Genomic DNA, 17,798 nt, shown 5'->3' with positions numbered 1-17,798 from the left:
ATTGAGTTGGCAACATTCTTACGTGAGAGGGTGAGCAGTCTGAGGTCATGGTCCAAGTCAGTACCAATGGCATGAGATCTTGTAAAGTGAGTTCAGGGAGTTTTGTGCTAAGTTAAAGGACAGGACTTCCATGATTATGACGTTAGGATTGCTACCCGTGCCATGTGCTAGTGAGGCCGGAAATAGGAAGATCTTACACTTTAACACGTCGCTAGGAAGTTAGTGCGGGAGGAGGGCTTCTGATTTTTTGGATCATTGGGGTTTCTTCCAGGGAAGGTGGAACCTGTATAGAAAGGGCAGTTTGCCCCTAAACCGAAAGGGGACTAATATCCTAGCAACAACACAGCAGGTCAGGCAGCATCTCTAGGAAGTGGTACAGTCGACGTTTTGGGCTAGGACCCTTCAACAGGACAATTTCCAGCATCTACAGATTTCTTCGTGTCTAATACCCTAGCAGGATGGTTTGCTAGTGCTGTACTGTGGGGAGGGGGGGAGAGGTGTGGTGTTAGGGGTGGGTTAAACTAGAACTTCAGGGGAATGGGAACCAGAGTGCCAAAGCAGATGCTAGAGTGGTTGTGGAGAAAAATACTGTTATGCCTACAAAGTCAAGAAAAAAAAGTTGAGCATGGTTGGACTAATGATTTGAGCTGTGTATATTTCAATGCATGGAGTATTGTCGGGAAGGTTGATGAGCTTCAACCTGGATCAGCATGTGGAATTATGACATTGTAGCTGTTAATGAGGCTTGGTTGCAGGGGCCCAGGACTGGCAGCTCATTGTTCAGGTGTTCCTTCGTTTTAGACGTGTTGGAGCGGGAGGTATTAAAGAGAGAAAGATGGCATTATCAATCAGGGAAAATGTCACAGAAGTGCTCAGGCAGGAGAGACTGGAGAGCTTTATGGGTAGAAATGAGTAAGAAAGGTACGCTCATATCGTTGGCATTATATTACAGACCACCCAACAGTTTGCAAGATTGTTGATAGATTGCAGACTGTTGCAGGAAACATGAGGATGTGATGATCGGTGATTTTAACTTTCCACATATTGACTGGGACTCCCATACCGTAAAAGGGCTGAATGGGAAAGAGTTTGTCAAATGTGTTCAGAAAAGTTTCCTTAATCGGTATACAGAAGTCCCAGCTAGAGAGAGTACGATACTAGATCTGTTGTAAGGGAATGAGACAGGGCAGATGACAGGAGTTTGTGTAGGGAAACACTTTGCATCTAGTTATCAGAATACCATTAGTTTCAAGTTAATTATGGAAAAGGATAGGTCTGTACTCAGGTTGAGAATCTAAATTGGAGAAATACCAATTTTGATGGCCTCAGAAAGGATCTGGCAAATGTGGATTAGGACAGGTTGCTTTCTGGCAGAGGCGTACTTGTTAAATGGGAGGCCTTCAAAAGTGAAATTTTGAGAATACAATGTTTGTATGTTCCTGTCAGAATAAAAAGCAAGGATAACATGTTTAGAGAGCCATGGTTTTTGAGAGAGATTGAGGATCTGGTTAAGAAAATGAGGGAGGTGCATAACAGGTATAGGACAGAAGGAAGAAATGAGGTACTTGAGTATAAGAAAAGCAAGAGAACACTTAAGAAGGAAATCCGGAGGGCTACAAGAAGGTATGATGTTGCTGTAGCAGACAAGGTGAAAGAGAATCCTAAGGGCTTCAACAGATATATTAAGAGTAAAAGGATAGCATGGGACAAAATTGGTCCTCTGGAAGATCAGAATGGTAATCTATGCATGGAGGTGAAAAAGATGGGGAAGATCTTAAAGCTACACACATAAAAGTTGCTGGTGAATGCAGCAGGCCAGGCAGCATCTCTAGGAAGAGGTACAATCGATATTTCGGGCCGAGACCCTTCATCAGCATCTGCATTTACTTGGGAGATGGACTCAGTGTCTATAGATATCAGGCAATTCAGCAGCAAGGTCATGGACCTTATATATACTACAGAGGAAGAGCTCTTTGCTGTCTTGAGATAAATCTCCAGGGCCTGATAATGCGTTCTCTCAGACCTTGTGGGAGACCAGTGCTGAAATTGTAGGGGACCTAGCAGAGATAGTTAAAACATCCTTAGCTATAGTTGAGGTGCCAGAGGATTGGGGAATAGCTAGAGTCATGCCATTGTTTAAGAGCGTCTCTAAGAATAAGCTAGGAAATTATAGGCCAGGAAGCCTAACATCAGTACTGAGAAAGTTATTGGAAGGTATTCTAAGGAACCAGAAGTATAAGTATTTTGATAGACAGGGACTGATTAGGGATAGTCAGCATGGTATTGTGCGGGTTAAGTCATGTCAAACCAATTAGAGTTTTTCGAGGAAGTTACCAGGAAAATTGATGAAGGCAAGGCAGCAAATGTTGTCTACATGGAATTTAGTAAGGCCTTTGACAAGATTCTGCATGGGAGGTTGGTCAAGAAAGTTCAGTCGTTCAGCATTCAAGTTGAGGTAGTAAATTGGATTATACGTTGGCTTTGCTGAAGAAACTAGAGCAGTGGTCCCCAACCACCGGGCCACAAAGCATGTGCTGCCGGGCCGCGAGGAAGCGATATGAGTCAGCTGCACCTTTCCTCATTCCCTGTCACGCACGGTTGAACTTGAACATAGGGTTGCCAACTGTCCCATATTTGCTGGGACATCCCGTATATTGGGCTAAATTGGTTTGTCCCATACGGCAGCGGTCCCCAACCACCAGGCCGCAAAGCATGTGCTACCAGGCCGCGGCGAAACGGTATGATTTGGCGATAGGAGTCAGCTGCACCTTTCCTTATTCCCTGTCACGCACTGTTGAGCCATTACGCATGCAAGGTCATGACCCGTGCATCATCCAAGTCAGTGCAGGAAGGAGATCCTGCAATAACTCCTCGAGCTTGCAAATGATGACGGGCTGAAAAGTATGTTTGACATAACATCTCTGCCAGCATTCTGGATCAAAGTGAAAGCTAAATATCCTGAGATAGCCACGAAAGCACTGAAAACGTTGCTTCCATTTCCAACATACCTCTGCAATGAATGCAACGAAAACTAAATTGAGGAATAGACTGGACATAAGGAACCCCGTTCGCGTATTGCTGTCTCCCATCACCCCTCGATGGGACTGTTTTGTTGCAGGAAAACAAGCCCAGGGCTCTCACTGATTCAGCGATATTGATGTGTTGCAATGATTTTATATGTTCATACGGGGAAAATATGTGCTGTGTGTTTAATATCCAAATGTTACTTAAAATGTTATGATGCTATTGACTTACTTATATAACCATATAACAATTACAGCACGGAAACAGGCAATCTCTGCCCTTCTAGTCTGTGACGAATGCTACTCTCACCTCGTACCACTGACCTGCACTCAGCCCATAATCCTCCATTCCTTTCCTGTCCATATACCTATCCAATTTTTCTTTAAGTGATAGTATCGAACCTGCTTCTGCCACTTCTACTGGAAGTTCGTTCAACACTTACTTCAAGCTCCCATGTCCTCCCCCGATAATTGACTTACCACTATATTCATGCGAGGAAAATATGCGCTGTGTGTTTAATATTAAATTCGTTAGATAAACCCCTTAAGAAACGAAATTGAGTGTATTAGCCACTTATCACCTATATTCCGGTCGTGATTAACATCGCCCCCCCCCCCCAAACAGAATCGCTAAAAAGGATTTGCAGAAAAAAAATTGGCAGGCACACGCATGCGCACTGGTGCCTGCGCAAGGCTTCATGGTCATTGTAGTCTTTCTCTGGGTAAACAAAGTATTTGACTGCTACCCTCGTCTGTTGGCAACCCTACCGCCCGCGCCCCCCCCCCCCCGCCCGGGTTGGCCGGCCAGCAAGAATATTGTCAATATTAAACTGGTCTGCAGTGCAAAAAAGGTTGGGGACCCCTGAACTAGAGAGTTGTTGTAAATAGTTTCCTCTCTGACTGGAAGCCTATGATGGGACTAGGCAGATTGATGGTTCAGCACAGACTAGATGGGCTGAAGGGCCTGTTTTTGTGCTGTAGTGTTCTATGACTAACAAAAAGTCTTGTTTTTAGAACCTATGCTTCTGGAATTGTGGTTATGGAAAATTTATTTACAGTATGTCATTGATGCTGGAGTAAAAAGTATGTTAGTAAATGTAGTACTAGAGATTTGGAAGCTATTTGCTATATATTAGTACAAATCACTAGTTTCAAATGGTGTCACTGCTAATATTGGCTGTGATCTTCTCTGCTTGCCATAGATTTATCAGTGCTTTCTTCAAGAGAATAATTATTGTTTTGTTTCGAGGTGAAGACATTCTAGGTGTACAATGGGGATATATTATTATAGTGTGTCAACAGAAAATTTATTACACCAACAGGGTTTAGAGATGGTTTCCATTTCATCATGCTATAATTAGTGTTGAAGGAATTTGAGAGGAGATTTCCACCAGAGTGTAATTTTTCAGTGGTTAGTGAGGCACAGTGCACACAGTAAAGTTTTCAGGATTTCTTTCTGCAATGCAGAAGATCATGCTATTATCTCTAATTTTACAATGCTATATTAAATATTTGGAGATTCAGTTTACAAAAGATGTTCATAAAGACATCAGTAAATACTATCATTTGAGATCCCATTACATTATTAATATAGTCTGGAAGAAATGGACTTTGTCTTGACCCTGCTTGAACAAAATTGCAGGATGCCCATTGAATATACAACATGTACAAGGTCTTGCATCTTTTTATTTTCAGGATATCATTCACTGCAGCTAAAAAACAACTTAAATAAACATGTTACTTTTCTGTAATTGCTTTCAGCTTCTTCCCAGACCCTTCATTCCCTAACACGCGCACACACTCTCTGACACACACATGCACGCTTACACACACAGTCATTCACGCTCACACACTCAAAGTGATAACTACAACAGGTACAGATTCTAACTGCCTAATGTAGCGAGGTGAAAATGCCCTTGTTTAAAATGCCCAATGTAGAAAATAAACATAACCCAAATCTAAATAGTAACAGTATTAATCATGTAAGCGATTACAATCAGCTATAATGAAGTCTCACTGTAGCAGGGAGATGTACACTGATCACAGATAATCTATAGAAGTGCCCTGGGTTCCGTTGCATAGTGTGACAACTGTGCTCAACCCTAATGAATTATCAGAATATTTTTCTTTTTGCACCATATCTTCAAGGTTCCTTTCCCCTCCAGAATTCTAACCTGACAAAATAGCTGACAGCAGGTGATTTTTTTTTTTGGCAAATGTAATAAGCACTCAGAGGATATGGAGGCAAAGAGGATCACAATCGAGCTTGTTTAGTTTGTGTATGTACTCAACATTGGGGATTTTCAAATTCAAGTTCAAAACAGGAATTCTGATTATTATATTGAAATGTGGAGAGCTTGAATTATTTTGCTTTATTTATCCACATTAATTTTCTGCATTTAAATTGGTTCTCATTTCCCTCCTTGCAATTTTCCCTCTTGAAAGAGATTATATGGATCAGGACTTGGATGGTATGGAGGGTGAAAGTTGCAGCCACGCACCAAGCTCTCCACCCATTTCCTCTACTACCAGCAGACTGGATTCTGAGCAGGAGTCTATTGTGCTTCATAACTCAGGTAATCCTCCCTCAACAGTATTTTTTTGAATTTCTAATAAAGTAATTTATCAAGATAAAATTTCAGACTGCTTCAGAATAAAATTACATTCGTTGACTGGGAATGGTGTCTATTGTTAAATGTTTAATTCAGGTTGAAATGTCATGGTTGAAACTTCATCTTAGAACTCCTGCGGAATATAATCTATGAATGATGTCCATGTGCAGAATCCTGATTAGTGTCACTTGGACTGGTGGTTTAATCCAGTGAAACCTCTTGTATTTTAAAGTTGATTTTCTGAGATATAGTATGGCGGTTAAAGTATTCTTGCCAGAACTTTGGCTAGACCTCATAGTTCTACATTCCTTTGTTCTTCAAGTATCTGAGGGATCCTGGATTTAGATCCCTATTGTCTTGTTTTCACCCCATGGCTAATTACAATATTTATCAGTCTGTAATCTTAATTTGCTATAGATATCAAGTGTACATTAGTACAAATTATTCTGTTTTAATATTCTTATTCCCTCCCTCATGCATACATTTTTTCTTACAGAACAGCAAGATGTTGAACTTGACACGAGTGCTAACAGTCAGATGTTTGAGTACCTCAGTCCTGCAGTGAACCGACCTGAAATGAATTGTTCACCGGATCCTATCTGTGACCAAGCAAGAGTTGCACCCACACACGACTGTGATGCTGTTCCTTTAGGGCAAGCTGAACCTGGATTTTTCCAGCTGGAACTGGATCAAGTCATTCTGGACAGACCAGCATTGGAGATGTCCACAAAAAAATTGAAGATGGATTTCTCATTGCCTAAGTCATTTAATGATGGGCTGCCTGACAATCCCAGCAATGTGGATTTTGAAAATCACGCTTCACATATTGCTCAAGCAAAAATGTCTGTTGCTGTGACGAATTTTGGAAGTATTGATGTTGGAGATGTGAACAGTTTGCTCAGTGCTCATACATTGCACCACTCCGCAACTATTCAGTCGGAATCTTTATCTCAGTGAGAGCTAGACGTCTTGCAGATTATTTTATTTATATTTTACTTTAAAAGTTACTGGAAAACTATTTTTTGGCATGACATCAGTGATGTCTTCTATTTATTTACAGTACATATTTGTTTCTCAAGAGGATGGAACCATTTATTTTTTGGGCCCAGGTACATGAATGGGATCTAAACTTTTGGATGTCACATGAAGGAGACTTCCCCCACATTTTTACAGAACAAAATCTTTTTCATCTGTTAAGTTTTTGTATTCATCTTGTCAGTGAAATTGGATTCATAACGTTATCACCAACAAATCTCATTCATGGCAGTTATTCTGGTCATAAACATTTTTATTATTGTGCATGGTGTTTAAAGTCTAACTTTAGTCATTTCCTACATCTCAAGAAATTAATCAGTGTTCTTTTTAGATAAAGATGTGTGCATTTTGTGTGTGACTGATTTCTAGTAGTACATTATTTAACCAAACCATCTGGTAAAGGACATAAATAGCTGTTCCTTTGGTTTGGGAAAATGTGAGCTGATTGATTGGAGGAAACCCCATTCCATATCAATTGTTTAACTATCTCCCTTTTGATCTAATGAGCCAATCTTGAACTATTCTAGGCTGATACAGAACAGTGATCTGGGTGTCTGAGAGGGCACCTAATATTCTGGTCATTCACTACAACCAGAATAGTACTAGGGATTGATTAAGGTGGATCCCAGGGATTCCTTATACCAAACTGTGAGCCAATTGCTGTGTGGACTTTATGTCACTAGGTGATGGTTTGTGGTAATACTTTGCTGTACATCTAGTGTTAATAAAGGGTATTGCATGGACCAGATATAATTTGTTCTTAATGAAGTGAGGGCTGTAGAAATCTGTTCTTTTCTTCAAATTCGCAGGTGAGATGAGCAACTGCCCCACCCTATCCTCAACCCATCAAATAAAAGTGCAATTCCTGTTGGATAGCTGCTAAGTCTCTTAAAAAGCAACCAGTGTATTTTCCTAGATTTTCATGCTATGGTCCAATTGGAATGCAATCGCCACCTTGCTGCTGGCCTGTAAACTGGCCATTAAGTTAAGCATTTAGAACTGCCTTTATTTTAGAAGTGATTTTAGTTGGAAGCACATCTTGATTTTGCATATCTGAAAGACAAGCTGTCAGTACATTGCATTTATCCACATTGGGAAATGATGATGATCAACCTGGCATGCATTGTGATTGAAATCCTTCTCCAAAAAATACAGCCAAAACATTTTAAATCATAAAACTGCAATGTCCTTTGTAGAACACAAAGTGAGAAGAACGTTGTATGCTGCCATTGAGTTGCACCTTAATTGAGACAGTGCAACATTGAGTAGACAGGTGTTGCAATAATAATAATCTTTCTGCATATTTTATAAGGCAACACTTTAACAGTCTTGCACTGAAAAGGTCTATGCACTCAAACATTAAATTTCTCATACATTGTTACACTGCAATAAAAAGCAATCCCCATGTGTTAGGGAAACTGGTTTGGTAACTGTCTCTATTGAACTAATAAAGACTAAAGCACAAATTGTATACATTTGAAGCCATTTGTGCTGTATTTTTATTTATAAATGGCACTGAAAATCTTAGTGGTTATCAGATCATTTTACCCTCCTTTCCCCATACTATGTCAGGTGCTGTGCAATTTCTAAGTTGTTCTGAGCTCATCCTAAAGCCCTAATTGATGTGAAAGGACCTCTTCAGTGTTAATATGACATTGCTTGCTACTCAGTATTTTTAGATTATAAAAGTTACATTGGCAGACAAATAACAATTACTTGTAGTTAATAAGCCCATTCAACAGTCAAGTTGAGAAGAGCGCAATTTCCAATTCTCTTGATGTTTACTTTAGATATCTTACTCAAAAGTTTTCCCTTTTTCTGTGACTTTTCTTAAAATATATGCTTTACAATACCTTTTCATTAAGGTGTTAAGTTTGATTATTTTGTTTGAATGAATAGTCTGTAGTATTTTTTTATTGTCAACTGACTTCCTGGTGACTTTAGTGATGATTCTTTTGGAGCTCTGTGTGAAAAGTGCCTCTTCAGTTTGCACATATTAATCAATCTTCTTTTGTATTGATGTCATCTTGGCTCAGTGGTAGTTCTCTGAGCTCTGGAACACCATTCAAGCTCAAATTTTAGGGCTTAAGCGCGTAATTATAAGAGAATTGTTGGGCATTGAGGGCATACTACTTTGCTTGAGGTGTTGTCTTTCTGGTGAAACATTAAAACAAGTTTCCATTTGTCCTCTTTTATGTGAAGGGTTTCTTAAAACTATTCCAAGAATAGGTGAGTTTTCCTAGTGTCCCTGCCATTATTTAACCATCTGCCAGTATCATTAACACAAATTGTCATGTCATCACTGGCTGGCAAAATGATACAGGTAGATAAACTGGTAATTCAATTAGATCTAGCTTTACAAGAGCCACATTCTGAAATATTTATATTATTTCCCCAAGCAAATACGAAGGTGGTATTTTCATTTGTCTAAAATGCCAAGTATTTAAGTTTTATATTGTAACTTAAATCTAGAAGGTGACAGTCTGTTATTTGTAAAGCAATTTTTAGTTGAATTGCTACCCTCTTCAGAACACAACCGTTAGTTAAAATTCAGATTTTGAAATATAAAAATATACGGTATCCTGCAAATTGCTGTCTGACAGTAGCTTTTCAATGTTAGTTCCTTACATAAATCATTTACTAATTTATATCCTTGCCTAATAGTGAGAGGGGCTTAGTGTATGAAACTCTATCATGTCTATGCCAAAGTACTTTGCAAAACTTTTCCTACAATAATATTACTTTTGTTAATTCTGTTCCTTGCAGATAATGCACAATACATGCAGGATAGTTATTCCTATCTGTAAATTATGCATTATGCCTTTTATGGCTCTGGGCACAATATTTTAAAAAAATAATCTGATAAGATTGAACCGGGAAAGAGGAATTTGTTCAGTTTCTTGATGTGGAGAAATTAATATTAGATATTTAGTATGAATGAGTTACCAAATGTATCTAAAAACTTTGCATTCCCCTAGTAATGTTACCATATCATGTCTACTGGAATAAGGTTCTTGATTTCTTGGAGCAAAGTCAACTAACCAAAGTTCTGCATCTACATTAGGAAAATCTGTAAAAGGATCCTCCGTAGTGAAAAAAAAATCACCCAATGATTAGAAATAGTATCTGAAACAGTTAGAATCCTAAATTTTCTCACAGCTTTATATGTCATGTTTGGCCACTATTTTGGGAAATGTATTTTAACTGGAATGCTAAAAGAGATAAAATCATCCTTGAGTATTAGTGTTGTGAGAGAATCATATAATTCCCACTGCCTGACGTTATAGAGAGGAGTACTCTAGCGATAAATGTATTTGCAGCTGTGTGGCACTGGAAATCAAGGTTAAATTTCTACAAAATTGTGCTGAGGTTTTGTACAAGCCACAAGCAACAGTTGAAAATGTCAACTTCAAATTATTCCAATAAGTTCAAATTTGCACTGTTTCTACATAAATGAGAATGACCTCTGTTAAAATGAAATGAAAATGAAAATGAGGGAATATTGTGAGCAGTGGAGCAGTTTTACGTTTTAGCATTTGTCCAAATCTTTGCACTTTCTAGGAAACAGAATTTTTTTAGATGAGCCTAAAAATTGTCTAAACTGCGGGTCTATTTGCTACCAATGTGCACCATCAACTGTCAAATTATAAAAATAAAGCTTTCCTACAGCCTGATTTTTAAATATCTCTTTCACCATTGCTATTATTGGATTAATGCCCTCCTTAATAAACTTAAACTTATCAACTGATCTGATCTCTCATATTTTTGTGAAGCAAAAGCTATAATTAAGTTAGAACATCTGAGTTCCTTGTGTACTTCAGTAACAGACCATTTGTAAAAGTACACTGATAAACTCGTTGGGATAATTTTACTTTCACAATTTTTGCACTTTTCCTGCTTTTTGTTGTAGTTGAAATGTGGAATTTCATTTTTTTAAAAACAACCCACTGAAACAGACTTCCTTTTGGTGCTTTTCTATGAATGTAATGTTTCTTGCTGTCAGAGATTGGTGAGTTTCATCAAGCAGAAAGGACAACTGGTATTCAAAACTGTTCAGCCTTTAGTTTCATGTTTAGAACTACTGGATGGACAGGCATGATTTTTATACTCTTGAGTTTGCTTTATGATTAGATTAGTGTGAAGCATTGTTCCAATTGTGTTACCTTCTTTACTGTTTGTGTTCATAGACTTGCTTTCAAGTTGTTAACAATTATATGGCTCCAAAGACAATGATCACATTAAACGTTCCTCAACTCAGTCATGTTGGGCCTGGCTATCCTTGTTCATTCATCGTATTATGCTAGCTGTTTTATGTACTGTATTTTACCATATAATTTATCATGCATTCTGTGTACATTTCTTAAAATCTTTATTTGCCATTCTGGTTTTCTTCCTTTTATTTTTTGTTTGTGCCACAAGTTTCCCCTGTGCATCAGTTAACCGAGTAATGCAGTATCAAACAAAGAGTCTGTCTCCAAAAATAAATTTAGACTTTTTTGAGGGGGAAAAGGAAATCTTCTTGCAAAATGGGCAAAACATTTGCAGTTTATTCAAGAATTTTCCCAGGAGGAGGGGGTGGAAAGTGTAGGGGTAAACATCTTTACCTCAATCTACCCTAGCTCCAAGGTTTTTTTTGCAGGTAAGTTCAAAGCTCTATCATTGTAGCACAGTAATAGGTAATTAAATCAATAAATCTGGTTAACATTGAGGACGACTTACTGTACTTCACATTGGTCAATTCCAGTCAGCCAATTGAAGAGCTGGACTTGAATGGCGGGTATAAATGGGGAAAAAAATGTGTGCATTTGAGTGCCATTGGGTAAAAACTGCCTTCGGAATTGGCCAGGCAAGTAAAAACAAAGTATAGTAAAGGTATAAAATGGATTGTATCAATTGTTGCAAACCTTGCCAACTTTGTATTTCTGAAACCAATAATGGCTATTTACTGGTGCCACAAGCTTCATTAAAAAAAAATCTACAGTTGTAGGTACAATGGATAGAGGCAGCAATAAGTCACCATCCCATGATGTATTATAATGAGAGAGAATGGTATTCTATTCATATTGTGTAGTATAACTTTGAACTAATAGCAAATGTATTTTTGTGAGAATTTCATACAAGAATGTTGAGTTACAATGTATAATACTGTGGCATTGATAATTTCTAATGGAACAACAACCGGATATTTAGATGGTTACTGCATAAAATCTGTGAGGCATTTCTAATATATAATGACTTGATACTCTTTGTCATTGATGGACTGATTTGGAAGATAAATATGTATATTTGTACATTTTCAGCCATGTATTTTAATCTCTCCAATCTTTTAGATACATACCTGAATGGCATTGAAACTGTTGACAGACCTGATGAATTTTTAATAGACTTAACATCAGCCTAAGTTCATCTTGTTCAAACCTACATTGTTTTAATGACAGAAAAGTGGTTAAAGTTTACTAATCTGTGTACCCAATATCATTTAGAATTCTGGTGGATTGAGAAAGCAGTGCTTGTCATTTCGGTAGACAAAAACAAGGATGTGCATACTGTTGTAATCGGCATTATGAAAACCAACTTAATTATTTAACTGCAATCACCAAACCCTTTGTATTTTGGGGTTCCAACCAATGTTAATCAGCCATGGAGAGAACAAGGAATTTGGATGCATAATTGTGGTCCAGAGTCTTAGGGTTTTGCTTCAAAAAAATAAGATGTTACTGATATTTTCTTCTCAGCTTTTTGACTGTTCTTGGGTATTTTAATCAAGAACACACAAAAATTATGCATTTGCAAATTTTTGTACATTATGAAGTGTTAGATTTCATTATGTTAGTACAATTACATTGGTTGTACTAATTAAAGGAAAGTGTTTAGTTGCCATTGAAACTATTAAGTTGTAGTTTTAGAAGAAAATAATCTCATGCTGCTGCTACTGTTCCAACCTGTTTCTTTGCATCCTTCTACTAGCTCTTACTAATGTTCAAGCTGTTTTTACGAGGTGGGCACAAACTGTATAAAATCTTAATCTTATGGTTTGTTTGAGGTTACAGAAATCTTATATTTGGATGTTTTGCCAATCCTTCCACATCCTTTTAATCATATGTATTTTTTCCTAGTGTTTTTCTTTTAAATTTCAGCCGCTGATGTCAATCTTTTGCACTTGGTCCATTTCAGAGTAGTTAATGAACCAAAGATCAAGGCTGATTGAATAGTTCCAAGTGCAATTTTTGGTGTAAATGTGTTTTAAAATGATCAGATATGGAAACTACTTATGCCCTCTACCTTTTGGCATGCATACTGGATTTTGATTTCCTTTGTCCAGTAATCATTAAGCATATTAACAAATGTGTGTACCCCCCATGGTAGCACGGGAGTTTAGCACTACACAATTATAACTTGGGGTTTAAGGGTTGGGAGTTCAATTTTGACACCGTCTGTAAGGAGTTTGTATGTCCATCCCATGAGTGTGTGGGTTTCCTTTGTGTGGTCTAGTTTCCTTCTAAATTTCAAAGATGTTCCAGTTAGTAAATTATCCTATGATTAGGGTAAGGTTAAATAGGTGGGTTGCTGGGTGGTGTGGCTTGTTGGGCCAGAAGGGCCTGTTCATAAATAAAACCATTTAACTATTATTCACAAAAGTAAGAATTTAAGAGTATAAATTAAAAAATGACATGTGACTCCTTCAAAGGAGAAGTTATATGATACAATAAGTTACTCAAATCCCTTGTTCTCAACTGATTGATCTACCAAGCCATTTGCATAGGTGCTGTGGTTGAGGAAGTCAAAAGTGGTCATACTTTCTAGTTTTGAAACCCATCAAATGGAAATGTGCAAAATCTGGTGAGGACATAACTCACAGATTAAACACATCATGTCCTGATTCAGATTTGTAAACATCACCACATGGGTGATGTTTACAATTCCAGTTGGCAAATGAAACTTATCTAGGAATGAAGGGCATTTACAATGTTTTGATTATATTTCATGGCTTTTTCTCATGTATTTTTATTCTAAGACATTTAAACCATGCATGCATGTTTTAAAAAGTTGCATTCATTATTTGATATTTACCCTTGATAACAATTTTTTTACAAATTCAAGCTTTCTTTCATGATTTTCAAAAACAAAATTGCAAATCGCAAATGATTATTGATGTGTGCATTCTCCAGAACATGTTTTAGAAATAATACAAAAGGGTTAAATATGTTTTGACATAGAATAAGTAATTTTTTTTATACTGGTACTGAAAATAAGGCCAATTGTTGTTTGTCACGAATCAATTGAAAGATGCCTTTTCTAAAGTTAACTTGAGCAGAGGAAGTCTGTATGTATCTTTAACACTGCATTCATGCATGTTACACATATGTGACTTCAGATAAATTAACGATCTGGTGATTGGATAGCCAATACCCATCTGTAAATTGTAACATTCCTTGTATGAGACTTCTCTCATTACTCTCAGACTCGTACAGCTTGGCACTAAAAGAACAAGATGGCATATGAAATTCCTGTAGTAAAGAAGAAAATAGTGGTAAAATATTTTTGATGTTTCCTTGTAAATATAACAAGACTACGATGCTGTAATAATGTTAAACCTTCTGTAGTTTGTATGTTGTAGATTTCCTGAAATGCCTGGATGTTTGAAAGAAGCAGTCTGCTGCAAAGTAGGAAGTAACCACTAGATGGTGAAACATGTTTATTTTTGTGGTCATTTAACTGGAGAAGTCTACACTACACTTTATAAGGTGATAATGGTTAACAACTTTGTGTGCCTGTAGATTTTATATTCGGACAATGAAAGAACTTCCATGATTATTCACCTTTTGCATATCTGCACAGGCTGATTTCCAGAAATCTGTTTTATATTGCATTGTATTTTATACTGTATTGAGAATGATTTGCCCATCATACATACTTTGAGATAAATTTGTATATGTTGTCAGCATGTTTTTATCAGTATCACCTCTGTTTTGTGTGGACAGATATAATATCATTCTTCTTATCGATCGCCTTTTACAGATTTGATGTTTTACAATACTTCAGATTTTGAATTGAAATGAGAGATTTGGTTTGCAATGTAAATTGTTATTACATTATGAACCAGCCTTTAAGAATCCTCCAAAACATTTAATCCCAGAGAAAAACAAAAAATCCTTTCTTAATTCAGACAAAGGCAATGCTATAAACATTCCAGTCGGCATTACTTCCTTTTGTGTAATAAAAATTAGTTTTTGGGGTCAGTTTCAAATTGACTTGGCTTGATGTCCCAAAAATACTTTGAACTATTTAAAAAATAATAGCTAATGCCTTTAAATTTGCACAACTACCAATTTGTCCAGCATTTTAAGATTACTGTGTAACATAATAGTCTGAAACTTTTAAAATGTTGAGAACTTTATGCAAATACAGAAAACCTTGTCATTCTATTTGTCGGGCCTAACCTGTCTTGGTCTGTACTATATTGTAGTTATAATGAACTCTGAATCCAAGAATTGAAAATCCAATACACTGGTGAAAGCAGGTATCTTTCAACTATTTACAGTCTTTATTTTTACCTCATGTTGAATATAATCTTGCAACTGTTGGTTTGAAAGATTATCAGTCCACCCATTTCTGAAATGGCATTCCGTGAAAATACAATGTGAGTACACTGGCCATAAATAACTGTTAGTGATTTTAATAATAAAAATAATTGCAGTGTTGAGTTATGTGAGAGACCATTTTGATTTCCATAAGCAGCTAATATTAAAAGTTTGGTGCTCTTGCAACAGTTAGAATAAATATATTGTTTTCATTTATAGCATAATGATACAAATATTGAATTAAATTCACAAATTGGGAAGAAAAAAATGTCATCTGAAAGCAGGAGCTTAGGGGAATGTTCAAAACATTCTTGTGTTATATTCATCATATATAGTGTTCATTTACTGGAAGTGTGCCTTTTGAATAAAGGTCACTTGTAAAAGGGATTATGTGTTGAAGTTTTGAATAGATTAAAGGAAAATACCAACATGTTCTAATAGTTCAACCCAATTTAAAAAATGGCAGTGAAGATATCTGAACACTTTTGAGTTGTGGGAATTTTTTTTACCGACATAGAATAATGTATTTTTGAAAATATCGTGGTGGTATTTTTAGTCAATGCTGGCCTTGCTTACTACATGCTGCACTGGAATATGAAGATATAAAACTGAATATGGGATTTTTATTTGAAATCTGAAAGCTTGTTACAAGTATTGAAGATCTGATTGGATATACTTGGGGAGAGATTAAAAATCCCTTTTTAATTTTCAAGAAAAGAAAAACAATTTGTATTAACTAGTTTTCAATTGTGAGAAGCTATTTCAATTACTAATAGGCACTAGTTTTGTATGAAATCTCCCAACTTCTGAAGACTTAGTTACTTTTTTTGCTCTTAATTTTCTGTCATGTGCAATGAGGTTTTAAAAGAACATCCTTTAGGAGTCTATAAAAGGGTATAATGAGAAGTGACCTGAAAACCTTACCTACCCCTCAGTAAAAAAAACTGCTGCACTACACTTTTTTTTTATCCCACTGAAGTCTCTTGAAAGACTTTATAATTCCAGAAATTGAACTAAATATGTTTGCAGTGCCTGTCAGCCAAGTGATGATATGTCATGTGACAACATAATGTTTATGTACAGACAGTCTCACCAAAATTGCTTGTTGCTAATTTAGCTCAAGTATTTGTATGACTGTTGTGCATGGACTGTGACTCTATCCCAAGTTTCACAAACAGTTTTGAAAAGGCTAAAAGTGTAACTACTGGCAATGTATTTGAAGTGTAGAGTATTAAGATACTAGGTGTTGAATTGACACTCCTTGTGAAATTAACTGTGCCTAGCCAATCTGATTTAATAATTAAAATATCCCCAAAGCAATCTTGTTTCATTATAAATGGGAATACTTGTATTAACCATTCTTAATGTACTGCAGATGTTTTCTCTGAATTTGGTTAAAAAAGTTAAAAGTAATGCAGACTTCCCTCTCAATGAGTGACCAGTTTAGTATTGTTTGTCTCGTGTGAAAACTTTTGTTTGTCATTTTGTACAATACAATAAAACCTTGATAAATAAAGTCACTTTTCATGCTTGTTTTACTGGATGAATAACAATCTTGCAGCGACTTCCTTCTTTCCATTCCTTATCTCACCTGCAGGAAAAAATACTGAGGCATTGAAGTTGACTGGGAAGAAATATATGTGTATCTTTTTTCTACATGAATGCAATGTTTGATGCTACACCGTTGAAGCAGTCAACCTCAGGAATATTAGTCTTTATTAAACTGCATTTCACTTATCTAGAACTTGTTGCTCAAGTACTTAACTTCATACTTCTTCCTCTATGCATGTAATGGGCAGCAAAGTGGTGTGCCAGCACTGCCTCACAGCTCCTGGGACTCTGGTTTGATTCTGTCCTCAGCAGATGTCCATATGGATTTTCGCATTCTGTTTGTGATTCCATGGGTTTCAGATTTTATTTCTTCCCGTGTCGTGAAAGGTTAAGTAGCTTCTGTAACATACTCTTCAGTGTTGGTAAGAGACAAAAGAAAGTGCAACTGATGGGCATGTAACAGAAGGAGTTGCAGTTGTACAGGGAAGTGACGATAGTGGGAATGTGGCTGATGGGATTAGGCTGTTGGTATGGTGTAGACCGACTAGCTGTTATTTATATTTTATTTTCTTTCACTTAATCCTTTCCAATTGGACGTTTTTATATTAAGTATCCTGATGGGAATGACTACCGTGCCCCCCTGTAATATGTTAGGCTAGCAGTCCTGCCCTAAAAATCTCCCTAAGTTGTTCAGTTCCAGTTTCCCAGACATCTTGAGATTTATATTTCTAAAAGCACTTTTAATAAATATCCTTCACTACCTTCTTGAATCCACTTGTGATGATAATTTATTTAGCTCCAAACATTCTTGTTAAGCTCATTTGAAATCTAGCTCTTTAAACTAGCCAAAGAAGAACTGAGACTTATTTCAAATCAGTTGATTTAATATGATGCAAATGAGGCATTTCTGTATGTTTCGATGTACATGTGACAAATAAAGCTAATGTTTGTCTTTATATGATTAGATGCCTCTGTGTGGTACTTTGCATGTCAAC

The 17,798-nt window shown here is 36.7% G+C and overlaps 1 protein-coding gene across 5 annotated transcripts in view; it reads left to right on the top strand.

The window, feature by feature from the left end:
• Nucleotides 1-17,346, top strand: part of LOC134337406 (mesoderm induction early response protein 2-like) — a 104,855-nt gene extending 87,509 nt beyond the window's left edge. For all 5 annotated transcript variants that reach the window (XM_063032375.1, XM_063032372.1, XM_063032377.1 and 2 more), the window contains 2 exons: nucleotides 5,469-5,599; nucleotides 6,132-17,346. In XM_063032375.1, the coding sequence (XP_062888445.1) occupies nucleotides 5,469-5,599; nucleotides 6,132-6,592 (592 nt within the window). In that variant the 3' untranslated portion in view covers nucleotides 6,593-17,346. The remainder of the gene's footprint in view (nucleotides 1-5,468; nucleotides 5,600-6,131) is intronic.
• Nucleotides 17,347-17,798: the final 452 nt, after the last annotated feature.

The sequence above is a fragment of the Mobula hypostoma genome, chromosome 24, assembly GCF_963921235.1.
Source record: "Mobula hypostoma chromosome 24, sMobHyp1.1, whole genome shotgun sequence".
Classification (NCBI taxonomy): Eukaryota; Metazoa; Chordata; class Chondrichthyes; order Myliobatiformes; family Myliobatidae; genus Mobula; species Mobula hypostoma.
Note: the sequence above shows the minus strand (reverse complement) of the source record. Positions and strands in the feature narration are given on the sequence as shown.